Raw genomic sequence first — 17,712 nt, 5'->3', positions numbered from 1 at the left:
CTCGCCACACTGCACTCGACCCACGATGCCGCTGGCCGTCTCCTTCATGTACCTAAGCACTGCCCGCTTCACTACCACCCGCCAAGATGACCAGTAAACCGCGCCATGACGCCTCCCAGAGCACTACCAAACCTAGCCATCCTAACCTTAATCCATCAAACAACAAACGCGCCCTAGCCTCTTTTGGAATCGCCCCCGACCATGGTCTAGGTTGATGGCAAGTCTTTTGCTTCGTTGGGCTAAGCCCTATGATCATTGTACAGTAGGCTGACATGTTCGAAGCCGAGACGTGGGCCTCTGGACAGCAGCGCCCTTGTTCGTCGTCTGGGCCATGCCCGAGCAAAGTTTCTTCGTGAAAGCCACCCGGATGGCGCATGGGAGTTGATCCTCCAAGCACACGCGCCACCCTGCTGTGGATTCGCAGCCTGTATAAGTACTCATGAGCCGGCCTTGACATGCCGTGGTTTCGTCAGCGTCGAGGTTTGGTCATACCCTAGCAGTCATGTCTCTCCTCTCCTCCGCCCTCGTTGGCCTCTTTGCCAGCACTGTTGCGGCTGGTGCCTTGACCTGCGATACACTGGCATCCCAATTGCAGTCCAACTCGGTCGACGGATTCACCATTGCCTCCTCAGGGTCTACGGCATATGACAACGAAAGTAACGCTTATTGGTACGCACCACCAAATGTGTCCTTTCGTGAAAGCTCCTCGGACTTACATTTGCGCCCCTCAGGTCAGTTGGATGTGCGGATCTGAAGCCCGCTTGCATTATCGAGCCAAGCGATGCCCAGGGGGTTGCTGCTGCCATCAAGGCCCTCAATGGAAACAACGAGACATTTTCCGTCAAGTCTGGCGGACACAACCCGAACCAGAACTTTTCGAGTATCAGCGACGGCCCGCTCATCTCCACCGTTAATCTGAAAGAAATCACGTACGATCCGTCTACCAGTACCGTGCGCGTTGGCGCTGGCAATCGGTGGCAGGACCTCATTGAAGCGCTCCAAGAGCACAATGTTGCCGCTGTCGGCGGGCGCATCGGTCACGTCGGGATTGGTGGCTTCATTATTGGTGGTAAGCGTTCACATTTTGAGCTGTCTCGTCGACATGACCGGCTAACCACTGCAGGCGGATTGAGCTTTCTTTCCTCGCAACATGGATGGGCTGCAAACAATGTGGAAGAGTTCGAAGTGGTGCTTGCCAACGCTTCGATCGTGACCGCGTCGAGCTCCCATAACTCGGATCTTTACAAGGCTCTGAAGGGAGGTGGCCCGAATTTCGGTGTCGTTACGACGTACACTCTCAAGACTCATCCCATTGGCGAGAACGGCCAGGTATGTCCTTTTTGACCACGTCCACGGCGGCTGCAGACTAAGAACTTCCTAGGTCTGGGGCGGTAACCTCTGGTTCGGCGGTGACCAGAATGACGAGATTCTTGCCGCGGTCCAAAACTTCACGCAAAACTACCCAGATCCCAAGGCCGCCATCATCGCCACGTCCGAAATCACCGTGGCGAGTCTTTACCAGCAGTGGGTCATTTTCCTGTTCTACGACGGACCGGAGCCTCCCGCGGGCGTCTTCGACATGTTCACGTCGCTCAATCCCACCATCAACAACTGCAAGAACCGTACCTACGCCGACCTGTTGACCTTCAACAACTGGGCCGTCGTTAACGGCTCCGTGTACACCATCTCGACGGCAACAACGCCGCTTGCCACGGACGTCAACACCACCGCTTCGCACCTGCAGACGTGCTACCAGCACTGGGAGAACGTGACGAACAGCATGGCCACGGTCCTTGGACTCGTCGGCAGTTTTGCGTTCCAACCGTACCCAACGCTCTTCGCCAAGGTTGCACAGGAAAATGGCGGTGATCTTATGGCCTTTGACGAGGGCGCCGACCGCATCATCTTCGAGTTCGACTACTCGTACTGGCCCGGCACTTCGGACACTGACGCGCTCGTCGACAAGAAGACTGTTGAGCTGTACGGCGGCATGAAGGACATTGTCGAACAGGGCGTCTCGGATGGTCGCCTGCCTGATGTGTACAGACCGGTCTTCATGAACGACGGGTACTGGAGGGAGGATTACTGGGCCAATATTCACAAGGACTCGCGAGAGTTTGCGCAGCGGGTCAGGGATTCGGTCGACCCTCACCGCTTCTGGAACAACAGGCAGGCTGGTGGGTTCAAGTTGCCGTGAGTATTGAAAGCGCTTTAATTATGTATACATTCTAGCCATCTGGCCATCATTCAGCGTAGCATTCTCAGGCGGCCGTCTCCTATTCATGTACCTTAGACAAAAACGAGGAAGATTTGATACTTGAAATTGTCTCTTGAAAGTCACTCATAATTTTCTTCTCTTGACCTCTTTTGTACCCTGATCTTGTGGTTTTCAAAGCCTGAAGCCCCAAATTGCTGCATCTTTCGCGTCGCTCCTTCTTTTCGCATTGAAGACTCTAGCATCAACCGTGTCCCTCTCCCAGATGTTCAATGTTTTTCCTGCTGGGCGACTGACTGCTCTCCGCCGCTTCCAATGACATTGCCTACGGCATCATGCTCCTCGTCCCACTGTCTAATCTCACTATTCGGCACCTTGACGAGCTGGTGCAGAACCGAGCCATCGTCCAGCGTGACCGTCTTCTGCCGCATTTTGTATCCGCCAAAGTAAGGCAGCACGAAGATCCATAGCCAGTAGTAGACAATGCAGGCGAGTATGATGCCAATGCCAACCACGCAGTACGTGCCGTACCAGAAACTGACATCTCCTCCGGTAGCGCCACCGAGGGGCGGATACCACGGCATGATGAGCAGGAACAGGTTGACGGCAAGCGTGAAGATGATGGCAGAGTCCCAACAGCGGAACTCGCTGCGGCCGGCACCGATGCGCTTGCGCTGGCGGCGAATGAAGTAGAGGCCGAGCGTCATGAGGAAGAGGAAGACGGCCGAGGGGTACGTCTGCAGGTCGACAATGAAGTTGAAAGCGTCGCCAGCCGGCGGCGCCAATATCATCAGCACTGTCATCGCCCACTAAGCAAAAATCGTCAATGCTGCCGTGGTCCACTCGGAATCATCAAGACTACTTACTTTGAGTAGATAAGGGCCCATAGGAGTGCCAAAGGGCTTGGTCGATACCCAGAAAGATGTCCAGGGGAGCATCCCCTGTCGGCCGATTTCACGAATCACCCTCGATTGTCCGATCAGCACGGCGAGGAGATTGCCAAAGGCGCTCAAGACGACGAGGAAGTTGAGGCCCCGCGCGGCTTGCGTGCCGAAGATGGCGCTGAAGAAGAGCGACGCCACGGTTTGTTCGGATGCGAGGATTTCTTCGGCGGGGACTTGGGCGTGTCAGCTTGGGATGATAGACGAAAGGGTTGGTTCTGGGTTTGTTTGCACTTACCAGCTGCAAAGTATGCAACGTTGCAGAGGATGTACAAGATTGCGACAACCAACAAAGCCGCGGGCGCGCTCTTTCGAATCGTCTTGACAGGATCCTTGGGACAGTGTTATCAAGTTGTCTCCCCCAAAAGGTCGTGCATTCCATCTTACCTTGATTTCGTTCATGACGTTGAAAGCATTTTGGTAGCCAGAGTACGAGAAGGTGATTTTCACGAGCGCATTTGCCATGCTGTAGCCGTTGCTCGATGTTCCAGCAAAGGCGTTGTGGAAATTCTTCATCGGGTCGGCCACCTTGGTGTTTCCACCAAGACAAACCAGACCGGCGATGCTAATGCTGTGGAATCTGTCAGCCACGCACTTCTATGACACAGAAGTCGGAGATGCATACAAAACTAGAGTGAGCACTTTCACCAGTCCAATGGCGTTTGAGATGTGCAGTGAAAATCGGGTGTTGGCAATCATGACTGCAGAAAAGTAAGCACACATCTGAAACGCCAAGGTAGAGAATTCCATACATATGGTTGCAATTGTGTACGAAGCCACTGCAACTCCTTTTTGCTCCCAGGCAGTTGCTTCATGGTCGGCCATTTTGAAGAGGTACTGTGCAAGCACTGACAAATATCAGCTTCTACTAATCCGATTTGTTACTCGAACCTGGACCCGACCTTGCCGGCACGAGTAGAGGCATGCGTAACTTACCCACGGCGTTACTGCTGCTAAAGCTCAAAATTACAGTCTGGACAGCAAAGGCCGTTGGGAAGAACCATTTCGGCCTCGGGTAGGCGTTTTCCAGATAGACTGTCTCGCTGCCAGATCGAGAGGGGAAGTACGAGGCCAGTTCCAGGTAGGTCCCGAGCGAGCAGCAGGAAATGACAAAGCCGAGAACCCAGTAGATGAAGCTCATGCCGACGGATCCTGTGGCGGAGAGGATGGTCGAGGCTGGATATGCTTGTCAACTAACTTTTCTTCCTTGCACAAGGGACCCCGATGAAAGCTGAATATGCAGCACAAAGGCGCAACTTTCGTGGAAAGACGAAATGATGACTTACGAGTTGAAAAGACACCTGTGCCGACCATCTGCGAGATGTTCAGGAAGATGATTGAAATCCAATTCACTTCGTAACCCAGAGGAGACTCCTTCTCCACAGGAGCGCCAGTCGCTACCTGGTAAGTTGGTATCGAGCCGTTTGCACCCTGCTCTCCGACGAAAGCAATGCTGCCCGTCGTCTTGATGACAGACGACTCGGCTCCGGGCGACGCCATCCGGCGTATAGAGAAGCGGTGGTCGCCCTTTGATTCGACATCGTGGGATGCGCGGTAACGCGGTGCGTTAGGGTTGGCGTTGACATCCATGGCCTGACGAAGCTGCGCAGATCGGGAGGCAGTCCAAAGCGTTCGTCTCTCTTTCCCTTGGCCTTTGTCGCGGGGGAGTCACAGGAACAGAGTCGGTCGGGCTGGCTCGACGTCGAAACTGATCACTGCGAAACGAGGGCAGCAAACTACATTTTAAACCGCGTCCCACTTTCCACTCACGCATGCCGAGACTCGAGAGTCAAGAAAGCGGTCGTATGGCGATAATCTGTCGTGGGGCTAAAGTTGCATCGTGCAATCCAAAAGCCGATGACGCGATTGGCCAGCCGACGTGGGAGCTGGGCGTCCATGGCGATGGCCGTGTTCTCCGCAGTAGTCTGTGGTCGCTTTTCCCAGACTTGTTAGCACGCCATGAGTCCCCGGGTATTGGTGCTGCGGCGCGGGAATACTAACGTTTTTCATGGCTAGCTTGACGCATACAATGGTGCATGCATGACGAAAGGCCTTCTTCATCCTTCCGGATGTCTCCAGTCTTGGCCGATTATTTGTGGTGGACCTTCAGTATGAGGTGCTCACAGAATTGATCCCTGAGTCGTTGCACTCCGCGCCTTTGGTCTCGGAACCGCGAAACTTGGTGCATCCGCCGATATCACGTCCTATTTCCTTGGGGCTGAGTGCTTCGCCGCCGGGGATTGTTAGCAAAATCGAGCATTGAAGAATCACGGAATTCTGTCTGGCAAACACACCTAAACATGGTTGGGTCGAATATCAAAGGAGACCGATGGTTCACACATGGCATTAGTACCACGACGAATAGAGTTCAAACGTCTCGGTCCATCCATGACCTACAGAATGAAGTCTCCATTTTCAAAGTAATTGAGAGTTCACAAGGAAGAGAAATGCACGTCAACCTGTCGCATGAACTTTCCTAACGGAACTGCCCGCCATTTTTCCAGACGCCCATGCTAATGCAGATACCCGGACCACCAAGCAGGGCTTCATTTGTCGATCAGCCTGTCCGACGCGTCTACTCCTCGGCTTCTGGCATCGGCGTGTCGCCTTCGCCGTCGACAGCACCGTTTGCTGGCTCGGCGGAGTCTTCTTCCTCGTCATCATCGACGACCCTGGCGGACTTGCGCTGCCTCTGCACCGAAACCTCATCATCACTCTCCGGAGTCTTTTCGGCTTCTCCTTCCCGCTCGTCATCATCCGCAGCTTTCTTGCCAGCCTGGGGTGAGTCGTCCCCAAATAAGTCGTCGTCATCGTCGCTCTGAATGAACTCGGCTGACTTGAACTTGCTGTTCTGCTTCGTCTTGCGCTCGAGCTTTCTCTTCTTCTTCTTGCGAGGTCGCTCATCTCCAGAGTCGCCGGGCGTGGCCGAAGTGGTAGTCCTGCGCCTGCTGCGGCGACCCCCAGCCTCACCATCTGAGCCATCCCCTCCTTCGGTATCACTCTCGTCGCCCTTCTTCTTCCGTTTGCCGCCGCCACGTTTCGTTTTTGCCCGTTTCCTTCTCTCCCCGGTCTCCGAGTCGGTAGTCATTTCCGCGTCTTCTCTTCTCTTCTCCTCTTCCAATCGCTGCGAAGCCAGCTCCCTGTCCCTTTCGCGCATTTTTTCTCTCTCAGCTGCAATGGCCCGCAGCCTCTCTTCCTCGGCCTCCTTCACTTTCCTCTTCTCGTCCTCTCTCTTCTTGATTTCCGCGTCCCGCCTCTCCTTCGCCTCCTTCAGCTTCGCGGCGTTCTTTTCCTCGTACTCCTTTTGACTCTGCAGTGCCCTGTCCAGCTGCCTTTTAATGGTATTCCTGCCCATGTTGGCTCTTTGCTCTATGTCGTTGCGAGGATATGGAGGATTGGGAGATTTGGCAATGGCGGTAAAAGACTCGATGGCTTCGTCCAAGCCACTGACAGCGGTCTCAACGTCTTCCAAGGTTCGTGAATTTTCAGGCAACCCGTATATGAGCTGGGCTATCGATATCTGGACAAAGGCGACGTTGAACTTGAAGTGGACTTGCTCTGGCGCAACCTCCAGTGCCTTCTAAAGTCAGTGAATCAGCTTGATAAAAAAAATATGGTGAAACTCACCCGTCGAGAGTAGTCCAACGAAGTCTTCATCGCCTGGATACTCTTGTCCTGCTTGCCCCTGAGCATCCAAGCACGCCCAAGACATGCCAGAATGGTTGGATCCCGAGAGCGATCCTTGGCAAGAGCGATTTCATAGTTCTCAATGGCTCGGGAGTATTGCTTGGTCTCGCACAAAGCATGTCCCAGATTGATGTAGACGCTTGCGTCCTTGAGCGTCTCCTTGACTTTGGAGAAAAGTTGAATGGCTCCGCTGTAGTCCTTGTTGCATTCGATCATGGCGATGGCTATTCCCTGAGCAGCGTACGCGTTCTTCGGATCCAATTGCAGCGCCTTGTCAAAGAACTCGACCGCCTTTTGGTACATCCTGCGCCGCTTTTCCTTGTCTTGCTCGGTGTCTCGGCGCATCTCTCTCGCGAATAGCAGGTGCATATTACCCATACCTGTGAGAGAATAGCGATCGTGCTTGTCGCATTGCACCAGGGTATGTTTGTAATGGCGTTGTTCCTGATCCTCGTTGATGTTGTTCGTTCGCTTCTTGGCCTTGCTGATGTACCAGCCGTACAAAGCGCGAACCTCAAGGTTGTTGGTCTCCGCCTTGTACAGCTCCTGCATGGCCTTGGGGCCCTCGCCTTGCGGGTCCTGTCGAAGCTTGATGTAGGTGAGCCGGATGTTTGCGTCAACGTAATCGCCGTGGCGCTGAAGCAGTCCCTCGTAGACCTTTTTGGCTTCGTCAAGCATGCCCTCAGCTTCGTACGTGCGAGCGAGAGAGTAGCTTATGGTAGTGACAAGAGCATCGGTGTCGATTGACTGGTCCCGGTCGCCAACCTTGACGCAAGCATTGAGGGCAGATTGAAATAGCTCACGGGCTTGCCCGTACTTTTCTTGCTGGTAGTAGAAGCATCCCATGTTGTTGAGCAGTTGTGGAGGCAAGTTCTCACGCATCTGAGCAAGCCACGCTTTCTTGGCCTCCTCGTAGGCTTCTTTCGCGGCTGCGTCGGCAACCTTGTCTCCTGTATCGCTCGGCTTTTCTGGCTCCTCGGGGCGATCCTCGTCCGGAATTTCATCCATCTCCATTTGTTCAACCTGATGGAGGCACTGAAGGCTTTTCTCGGGATGATCTGCTTCGTAGAGCCTCGCCAAATTGAGGAGCACGGCGGAGTCTGGAGACACTTTCTTTTTCGGATCCTTCCATGACGACCTAACCCCTTCCAGTAGACCGATTGCCTTCCTCAACTCATTTGACTTGTTTTCTTTTGTGTTCGACGCCTGCGCAGTGAAAACATCCTCTGCGTACAAGGTGCCTAGAAGAGTCATGGCCTCGGTGCTTTTGGATTGCTGGATGATTTTCTCCAGCCGAAGCTTCGCACCTTCAAAGTCTTGCATCATGATGCGAATTTGAGCCATGCCAAACTTGGCTGGAAGGTAGCCTTTTTCTTCGCCTCCGCGGGCATTGTCGGCTCTCTGGTAATGGTCGAAAGCTTTTGGCACGTCATCTTCGTAATGAGACTTCCTGCCGAGAAGGTACCAGCCATCGCTAGCAACGGCATTGACGTCCGTGAAGTCGATTGACCGACGAGACAATTTTTCGACTTGGCCCATGGCCCTTCTCATCAAGAAGTATCCACCGAAAGTGGCACAAGTGAGAGGGTACTTGTTATCCAACTTGAAGGCTTTTTGCGTGTACACCGTCATGGCCTTTTTGTAGATTTGCTCAAAGTGTGGATCCGTGGTGGGATATTGCGAAGACTCGTTCAGATGGAAGAGACCTAGGAGGATATTTGCCGTTTTCGAGTCAGGACACTACACCTGTTAGTCTCAACAGTGAGCTTGTGGCGTGGATTGCTCTTACCAGTTCGAGCGACCTTTGCCAGGCGTTTTTTGCATCCTCCTTGTGTCCCAGCTGCCAAAGACAGCAACCAATACCGACACGAGGGTCCGGGTCGAGCATGCGGGGCTCCAACTCAAGAACTCTCTGGTACAGTTGAAGCGACTCGGCATACTTGCCAAGCGAGTAGTAAACCCTTGCCTTTCCAAGCACGGCCATGAGATTTCTTCCACCATAGGCGCGCAATGAGTCGTCAAAGCATTTGGCAGCTTGTCGGAGAGCGTCCGTCCTCTCGGCACTGTCTGGAGCGCCGGATTTGGTTGGAGTTATGGCCGATGCGCGGAGAAGGTAGAGGACGCCTCGAGCGAGAAACAGGGGGGCGTATGAAGGACTGATGCGCGAGGCATCGTTCAGGTTTGCTGTGGCTGCCTGAATCCATTGCTCCTTGGTCTTTACATCGGAGGATCCTTCTGGTTTATGTTAGCGATGTGGTTGACAGCAGTTCTACCGTGGTGATCCATACCCGGACGAAGACGAGGAGCTTCGCGGCACATGCAAAGGTGAAGCCAAAAGAGCGCGCTGAGAATGCTGAGCTTCTCGTCGGCCGGTGCACGACCAAAAGCCTCTCGCGCCTTGAGCAAGATGTCAATGGCCAATGTCGTCTTACGCTGTTTAGCGTATGCCAAAGCAATGGTCATCCAAGTAGTCTTTGCGACGCTTTCATTTTCGAGCAGGATGCAGAGCTCAGTTGGATCGTCGGCCAATTCCACCAGGTCTATTTCAACCTGTTCGACAACATCGCCCTCGGCGACTGTCACATCGATGACGGAGGGGATCTCGGAGAAGCGGCGAGATTCGATGGTGTTTCCAGTCTCATGATGGCCATTGACGCCGTTGGCGACACCGTTGGCAGCCATCAGAACAATCCGAAGAGTTCAACTTGCGCGGGAGGGAGGAGTTGAGGTCGCGCAACGGGGCAGAAGGCAACTGGTAGCAAGAGAAGGGCTAAAAGTCCATCTGAGGGGCTTCGGAGGTGAAGCGCTCCGCACGGAGGAGCAGCGAGGGCGAGTTGCAGGTAGGACGGTGGCTTTGGTGTTGCGTAGATAGAGATCAGAATGGAGGTGAGTTGCTGCTGGTGTCCGGGTTGGAGCTGCGCGCGACGCGGCGGGCGGTCGGTGATTCTCAGGTCCGTGCGTTTCAATGCGCCCGCGGACCCAGTGCGAGACTAATCACGTGATCCAACCCTTTCCGTGAAGGAAGGACCTAGGTATGGCCGAAGCAATCTAACCAATCTGTGAGTGTGTTGATGGCTACTTGGATTTGAAAAGACTGTAGACCTTTCTGTCCATGTTGCTTCTCTGCCCTGCCATATGGAAGCTAGAGCCCCAAGTCGTACATAACACAGGCCCCTGTGCGAAAATTGTAAAGAAACGCGACTCTCCCCTCTGGCGAAGAACCTTCCTCTTCCCATTTCCGGCGGTATTCCCTCAACATGTCCATAACCTCTTGCAAATAGCTCCTCTCCACCAGCGGGACACTCTGGATTACTCTGCGCCAGCTGTCCGCATCGCTCAGTCTAGTATCTCTCAGCATGTCCAGTATCTCGTCCTTGGTCTCAATGGCAGCGATGGGGTTCTCTTGAAATCCCGCCAGCAACTCATGAACTGAAGTTCGTGAGGCCTCGACTACTGCCCATTTGTTGGTCTTTTTCGATCGATGCTGAGCAAGTAGAACTTGGACGTTGCCTTTACGATCCTGCTGCGCACCATGATTGCCATAGTTCGGTTGGTCGCTACTCAGTCGTGACATGCGCGTGCGATTCTCCACAAGTCCCTCTCGATGATCCCGCTCCCGCAGCTCTTGTCTGAGATACGAGAGGAGTTCGGAGCTGCGGAGATCTGTGTCCTCCTTTTTCGAGATCGACTTGATCTTGATGTCCGGCTTTCCAGTATTCAGAGCTTCGTGTTTGATGATGACGATCCAGGAGTGCTTGTCTTCGGCATAAGTCCTGATCAGCTCATCCCAGTCCCTGCAGTCAGTAGACAACTCGGAGCTGATTTCATGCGCCCAAAGGTCGGAGACAATTTTGGTCCCGGCGGAACGAAGAGTCGTCGCATCAAACGAGGCGACAAGAACGTCGCAGCGCCTTGTGGGCCATTGATTCGAGCCGTTCTCTTCCTCTTGTGCCTTTTTCAGGAAAACTTTGCTGTGGCTCTTGTGGTGACGAGCCATTGATGTGACCAATCTGTCCCATCCAATATTCATGCCCACCGCATGGCAACCAGTAAACTCGCCTTGAAACTTGGGTTTGTGTTCTTCAATCAGTCGATCGTATCGGCCGCCAGCGGCGAGCACATCACGTCGCTTCGTGTCGAAGAGGCACTGGAACATTATACCACCACTGTAGAACTTTGAATTGAAGCTGCTCAAAGGAGCGCAGTAAATTTTGCGTTGGACATTGAACTTGCCGAGATATGTCAGAACTTGGCGCAAATGCGCAAAGATTGCATGGGTCCGATCCAATAGCTCCGTTCCTGAAAGTAGGGATTTGATTTTGGCGAAAGTTTTCTCTGGCGTGTCCCTGAAGTCAAACTTGGCAAGATCGTCGAGGGATGTAGACGAAACCCCCACAGCTGGCGAACGTAGGTCCTGTTTGATTTTTTGCCATGACCACTGTTGGATATTCAGTCTGCTGAGAATGTCCTTCACTGAGCGACGCAGCGACGGGGCTATGCGACAAGATTCCATGATGAGCTCGAGTAGATCCGAGTGGTTGAGATGGAAGCAGACTTGCGAAGAAGCGAGCGACGGCAATTCATCAAGGACTTCGTCCATGACTTTGATGACCTCGGCTTCCTTTAAAGCAAGGTCCAAGCTGTTGTATGAGATGATGTCGAAATCAGCCTCCCCACTGCTACGAGGCGCACCACCAGTGAAAGTGTCGCGGTAGACATGTCCGATTGAGTAGGTCTTGTCGGCCGGTGGCTTTCTTCTCGCGAGTGTCCGGGCAAACGGCAGCGTAAAGTCATACGGTAGCTGAACAAGGGTGCCCGAGGCATCGAAGAGTTGAACCACGTTCTGGTTCTCGTAATGTGCAGATTTCGGGAAAAGCAGCTGCCTCCGCGTCTTGACCGCTCCGTGCCTCCGGAATACGTTACTGAGTTTCTCTTCAACTAGACATTGGAGCACCACATCTGAAGCCTTTTCCTCGTGGGCAGAACTTTGACCCAGGTCCCAAGCGAAATCTTTAATCTGCTTGTTCGCACCCTGGGCGAATAGCGCCGACAGCATCTTGTGGTAGTACGGTGAGTTGGGATCCGACAATCCTTGCAGTGCTAAACGAACTGTCTCGTCCTCAACCTGCAGTGGTAACTTGCCACTGCGCAGTAACTCGGTACTGCTTGGGCGTTCACTAGGACGATGCGAGATTAACGTCAAGATTATGCTTCCCTGCAAGGCCTTGGTAGGATTCTGAAAGGTTGGCGGCAGGGCGTGTTCCTTTTCGCGAAGCTCGCGGATAACGTGGTCCCTCTCCATGGCTGTCTTCAGAGGATGGCACATTTCGAAGAAAATGACACCCAAAGAATACATGTCGACTTTATCATTGTAGCTTCCTCCAGCCCCAGAACGTAGCTCAGGAGCAACGTAAAGTGCGGTTCCGACACTTCGAGTCATGTCAGCATCATTGCTTCCAGTTGCGCTTCCAGCAGCGGCAGTCTTGTCGGCGACCTGGTATTGGCCGCTGGTCGCTAGGCCAAAGTCTCCGATCCGAGGGTTGTTTGTGACATCGATAAAGACGTTGTCGGGCTTCAAATCTCTGTGGATTATTCCATGGCTGTGTATGTGAGCCAGACCTTCCAATATTTGCCGAAACAGTCGCCACGCCTCGTCGGGGTTGTCATAGAGACCTTTTCTGATCAAGTCGCGGAGGGTGTGTCTCTCGCAGTACTCCATTTGGATGTATAATGTTGTCCGGACTGCACGAGACTTGAAGCTTGATGTGTCACGTCGCATCTTCAGCGGCGATCTGCTTGCAGCAATGCCATAGTGGCTTTCCTCCCCGTTGCTGGACGACTCGTCATTGTCGGACACGGACTCCTCGTCAGAGACATCACCAAATTCAATTTTCGGGTAGCCACTGGAACTGATGAAGTCGAGCCCGCCAGTGTTGCTACGACCGAATTCGAAGTCTTGGCCGCTAGAAGAAGCAGAGTCTTCTGTGAAAGTCACCGTATCATCTTCCGTCTCTGTATCCATGGGATCTGTTTCTTCATGCTCCGGCCATGCGGTATAGTAACGCACAACATAGGGGTGATTGAGTCGGGAGAGAAGCATGACTTCGGACAGCACTTCAGTCAAAGCAGCTGCAGATTTCTGCCTAATCTTCTTGATGGCATAAATTCGTCCGTCCAGCTTGTTTCGTGCCTTGACAACCTCTCCGTAGCCACCTTTACCAAGTCGACCAGCTTCCACCCACTCACTGGCGTACCGCGAGAAGGGACGATCATGGAAGCTACCACTAGCGTAATTGGAGGATTCCCGGCGCATGCGACCGCGGCTCCGAATGGAAAGCGAAGCGGAGCGTTCAGGGGATGCTGATCCCAGAAGCGTAGGGGCGTTGCCACGAAGAAATTCCGATGGGATCAGGTCGAAAGCTGAAGGCCGCTTCTTTGGGTCCGGTTTGAAGAACTTTTCGACAATCTCCTTGAGAGGTTCAGACAACTCAAGGTCCTCCGCAAGAGCGTTCGGGGAGCTGTACTTTTGAGGCGTGTCGAGACCGAACAGCATCTGCAGGAAAACGATTCCCAGATCCCAGATGTCGGTTTTCCTTGTTGATTTCCCACCACAGTCTTGACCCATTTCCGGGGGCTGCCAATATGCCGATCTTGCAGGTGCTACTTTAGCAGTCCCCCTTGAAACATCCGTGATTGTGTGCAGGCTCTCTTGGAAGCCACCGTCTGCCAGTTTAACAAAGATGGCGCCGCTCGACGCGGGCTGGCAAAGCAGTACGTTTCCAGAGTGTACTCTCTTGTGAACCACGCCATTTCGATGGAGGTAATCCAGCGCTTCAAGCAGTTCGACAGTCCAAGCGCGAACCTTGTTAGCAGGGAAAGACTCTACCACTGAAAACATCTCCGACAGAGATCCCTTGTCAGCGTATTCGAGCAAAATGCTGATATGCCAGTCGCCATTGGCAACTCGGTCGATTTTGAAGTCTAGCATAGATATGACGTTGTCGTGGCTGATTCTTTTCAAATCCTCCATCGTCTGGTCGAAGTCCTCGATGAGCTTTTTGAGACGAGCTTCATTCTTCTGATTCTTGACAACGGCCTTCTTCAAGACCAGCAGATTCACAGAGTACTCGGGCGACAAAGCTGCCTGCACAGAGAACACTTGAGTCACTGGACCTTCGCGAATGAGGGCCATGGGTTGTGTTTCTATTTCTGCGAGGCTGTTAGTTGCTTCGACCAAGGGTTTTCAAATGACCACGTACCCGGAAGCATTGTCTTTGCAGGTGCAAAGAAGACTCGATTCTTGCGCTTATGTTCTTTGCGTCTACTCATTTCCTCGTCTACCATCTGTTTTAGCATGCGGTCCTCCTCGGCCTTCTCTTCCTCGCGCTTCTTCGATTCTTCTTCCTCTTGTTTCTTGGATAATTGTTCAGCCGCTGCTTCGTGCACAGCGCGCTCCTCCTCCAGGCTGGGCATAGCATCGTCTTGTTGGCGAGCGGCCACAGCATCCTCGAGCACGTCCTGAATGGCAATACTGATCTCGTAAATCATGACCTCGCCAAGAAGTTCCTTCGGTCGGGTCTTGATTATTTTCTCCACCTCTTTCAGGTGCTTGGGACGCAGCCCGGCCGTCTTCTCTACGGACAGCAGGGGAACCGATTTGGGATACGTGGTAGTCAGGCGTACGGACAAGACGACCAGAGTTTCGGGGTCCGAGTAAGCCTTGAGCGAAAGCTTGAAGGCACGTTCCGTAGCTTTGCTCCATGCTCCTTTGGTTTCGACTGGCTCATAGTCCTCCATGTATATCGCCTTCAATGCTTCGATCTCGTCGTCTTGCGCCTGGGCATAGGTGGCGGCCGCCGGAGTAGAAGGCGATCCATCGAGCGCAGATCCAGACTGCTGTTGCTTTGCAGCAGAAGTCGAGCCATTTTTCTTTGCTTTGGGGGTAGCGGGCGCTGCGATTTTGTTCCATGGGGACTTGGGCGGAGCCATGGCTGACTGCGTTGCGGGTTGCAAGGTCGGCAGGGGAACGGGTGACCTTGAGAGTTGCAGCCGAAGCCGCAGCCCTTCACAGAGTAGTTGCCATGCTGGCGTAGCTCAAGACAATATTGGAGAAAGATGCAGGCTGCGATGAGTGAGTGAGTATCGACTGGCACGCTACCACGCTACGCGCTGACGCACATGCACCAACTGCGTCAGGGCAGGCGTCTTATCGATAAGCGCAACAGCACCGAAACGGCTGCTTGTAAACATCGCGCCCCGCGACAAAACACCAGACTGCTGCACCATACCACCACCATCGCTATTTCCCTGCATTCAATTGTACCCTCCCACGCAGTCTTTGCTGTCGCCTTGGTCTTCGGCGCCTTCCCTTAATCGCCACAGACGGTCGCCATGTTCTCTTGGATAAGAGGACCCAGCGGCTCAGGTAAGACGGACATTTACTGAGCCCAGTACCAAGCGCCAGCTGACACCATGAATCCAGAACCCGTCGACAACCCCTACCTTGAACCTCCCGAGACGCCCGCTCCCGTCTTCGCTGCTCGCGCTATCAAGCATGCCATCTTCGGAACACCACAGCCTCCCGAGACCGTCAAACCCATCGAGAAAGCCACAGCAGCCCTAAGAAACAATCGTGTCGCCGCGCTGCAGGCCGAGTCATCGCGGGCACGACCACCGGCAAGCAACGATGCAAGCGATCAAGATGGCCCCAAGCTTGCTGGCATTCTTTCCACCCCTGGCGCGAACAAGGAACGCAAGACCGTCTCTTTTGGCACCCAAGTGGTAGACAATGAGGGAAAGAGGTCGGACATTGGAGCCCGCAGTGGCCTCCCCAGCAATTACCCCGGCAAATTCCCAAGCCCATGGACGCCCAAGACCGACGTGACGGAGGATGCCAAAGTCAGATCGAGCGCAAAGTTGAAGGAGGCCCTTTACGATGCCAAAATGTCAAGGGAACCACATCGTCCCGGTCCGGACACCAAGGCCGTTCCAATCAGAGGAGCACCCGCACCTCAGCGGCTAGCGCCCATGGCGAGGGCAAAAGATGACCAAGACATTACCATTGACATTGACCAGCCGCGCTCGGAATCCGGAAGATACTGGAAAGAGCAATACGAATCGTACGCGAAGAGGAGCGAGAAGGAGATGAACAAATTGATCAAAAGACAACAAATCGCCAAAGACTATGCACGAAAGAAGGATGCGGAACGTTTAGAGGTGGCTAGCCAGCTCGAGACTGAGCAAATGAAGCACCGAGAACGAGAGAAAGAGCTCGGAGACAAGAATCGGGAGTACAAGGAGAAGCTAAGGCAGGCCATGGCAGAGGAAAGTAGGCTGAGCATCGAGAACGCAACTCTTAAACGACGCTTGGCCGCCTTGGAGAGCGGGTCGAAAGAGGTCTTTGATGAAGACCCAGTTGCGGATCTCGAAAAAGACTTTGATCAGCCCATGCTTGATCCGCAACAGGCCAGCCTCTGTAAGCTTGATGCTACGCCCGTGAGCCATCGTCGGAGCGGAAAGAAACCACAGCCATCACCCTCAGCCGAGAGGAAGCCCCGGCCCCAGGATACACAATCCGGAGATCCATCTCAAGCGCGGAGCCGAGCAGCATCAGCTTCAAGGAAGCCTCGTCCGTCACGCCATGCCAAAGGCTCAGAGGCTTTGGATGACCCGTGGTTGGTGAACGGCGAATCAGCAATCAACCAGCATGGCCAATCAGGCAAGAGCATTGAAGAAAGAGAAGTTGAAAGTCAGGGACATCGACCCCTTCGTCAAGCCAAAGCGACAAGCGGTGCCACCATTGCCACCATTGCCAGCCGGCCTGGAGCAGCCGAAAGATCCTTACAACCGTTGTCGAATCCATCGGGCACACCGAAAGCGGAGGATGCGCGACGAAAGCTGGCCATGGAGCGCATTGCTCAGAAGAAGCGAGAGAGGCAGATGGGCAAGGAGAACGTCAGAGGTAGCAGTGTTGGAGAATTGTAGCTGCCTGTCAACACCAAGATTTTTCGTTCTCTCTTGCTTTGGGCGTCACACAAGCAGCTGTCAGGAGTTCATGTTTGGGTACATCCTTCCGTCTCTCTTTCATTGGCGTGTCATTGGGTTGGGTGTAGTTTGGAGTTTCGTCATTCTGGGCTTTGGTTTGATCACTGTTTTTCTTCAACATCATCGTAAAAGTATTAGCATTCCTCGAGCACGTAGTAAGCGCGCAATATCCATGAAGCCGACTCGGCTGGGTTGAACTCTCACGTCTGCCAGGCCATGCTGAGAAAATCGATCTTGTCGGCCTCCTTGTCTGGCTGTGGCTGGCAGGAAGAGCACCGTGTAACACCACAACGAGAGGGATCCGAGCAAGAACGAAAATCTCGCAACTGTAGCTTGAAATTGAGCTTTCTTCCTGCCAAATCACAACCGCTTGATGGCAGAGGTCCCGTGTGACAATAATGGCCGCCCACTCCCCTCACCACCGAGAGATAAGGCATGAAGCACGCAGCCCGTCTCGCAAATTAACTCCCACATTTTCACCAATACACACCCCAGTGCCCTCATCTCAGGCACATGAGCTGCCGGGTCTGCTGGTGTTGTTCGGCGCTGGTTCCCCCTTTGGACCATGTCTGCGTTCGCCCGCCCGCCCCCTATTTTTCGACGCCGCACCCGCCGCCGCCGCCGCCGCTGCTGCATCGTGCGTGCTGCAGGCGCCTTGTCGTTTGCCGCCTGTCCAGAGGCAAATTTTTAATCTTACCCGACAGCCTGCCGCCAACCTCTAATTTCACCTGATATCCACCCTGTCGTCAAAACCTGGATTGGCTTCGGGGCGATGATGACGATGACAGGCAGGCAGACAGGCGCGTTGGCGCATATGGTGGTGGC

General features: G+C 53.8%; 5 protein-coding genes across 5 annotated transcripts; 2 read left to right on the top strand and 3 right to left on the bottom strand.

Moving 5' to 3' along the window:
• Positions 1–502: 502 nt before the first annotated feature.
• On the top strand, positions 503–2,293 carry J3D65DRAFT_606408 (FAD binding domain-containing protein; the record flags this gene model as incomplete). Its single annotated transcript, XM_066798445.1, has 4 exons — positions 503–669; positions 732–1,329; positions 1,382–2,193; positions 2,233–2,293. The coding sequence occupies 4 exons, from the start codon at positions 503–505 to the stop codon at positions 2,291–2,293; spliced, it is 1,638 nt and encodes a 545-aa protein (XP_066651112.1).
• Positions 2,294–2,484: 191 nt separating this feature from the next.
• On the bottom strand, positions 2,485–4,656 carry J3D65DRAFT_647851 (amino acid transporter-like protein; the record flags this gene model as incomplete). Its single annotated transcript, XM_066802357.1, has 8 exons — positions 2,485–3,024; positions 3,082–3,332; positions 3,395–3,488; positions 3,544–3,727; positions 3,782–3,857; positions 3,909–4,004; positions 4,093–4,332; positions 4,443–4,656. 8 exons carry the CDS (start codon positions 4,654–4,656, stop codon positions 2,485–2,487), a joined length of 1,695 nt encoding a protein of 564 aa, XP_066651111.1.
• Positions 4,657–5,731: 1,075 nt separating this feature from the next.
• Positions 5,732–9,751, bottom strand: J3D65DRAFT_661683 (putative RNA polymerase II transcription elongation factor; the record flags this gene model as incomplete). The annotated part of the gene is made up of 4 exons (XM_066802608.1): positions 9,132–9,751; positions 8,633–9,078; positions 6,784–8,583; positions 5,732–6,736 (listed from the first exon to the last, which is right to left on the bottom strand). Exons 1-4 carry the CDS (start codon positions 9,523–9,525, stop codon positions 5,732–5,734), a joined length of 3,645 nt encoding a protein of 1,214 aa, XP_066651110.1. The 5' UTR covers positions 9,526–9,751.
• Positions 9,752–9,893: 142 nt separating this feature from the next.
• J3D65DRAFT_653325 (kinase-like protein) lies at positions 9,894–14,990 on the bottom strand. The gene is made up of 2 exons (XM_066802467.1): positions 14,103–14,990; positions 9,894–14,052 (listed from the first exon to the last, which is right to left on the bottom strand). The coding sequence occupies exons 1-2, from the start codon at positions 14,830–14,832 to the stop codon at positions 9,986–9,988; spliced, it is 4,797 nt and encodes a 1,598-aa protein (XP_066651109.1). The 5' UTR covers positions 14,833–14,990; the 3' UTR covers positions 9,894–9,985.
• A 113-nt stretch (positions 14,991–15,103) lies between these two features.
• J3D65DRAFT_637136 (spindle pole body formation-associated protein-domain-containing protein) lies at positions 15,104–17,220 on the top strand. The gene is made up of 2 exons (XM_066801471.1): positions 15,104–15,268; positions 15,326–17,220. The coding sequence occupies exons 1-2, from the start codon at positions 15,235–15,237 to the stop codon at positions 16,825–16,827; spliced, it is 1,536 nt and encodes a 511-aa protein (XP_066651108.1). The 5' UTR covers positions 15,104–15,234; the 3' UTR covers positions 16,828–17,220.
• The last annotated feature ends 492 nt before the right edge of the window (positions 17,221–17,712 follow it).

This window comes from Phyllosticta citribraziliensis (genome assembly GCF_038025025.1).
Source record: "Phyllosticta citribraziliensis strain CPC 17464 chromosome Unknown J3D65scaffold_12, whole genome shotgun sequence".
In the NCBI taxonomy this organism is placed as follows: Eukaryota; Fungi; Ascomycota; class Dothideomycetes; order Botryosphaeriales; family Phyllostictaceae; genus Phyllosticta; species Phyllosticta citribraziliensis.
This window is presented reverse-complemented; position numbering and strand designations above follow the sequence as displayed.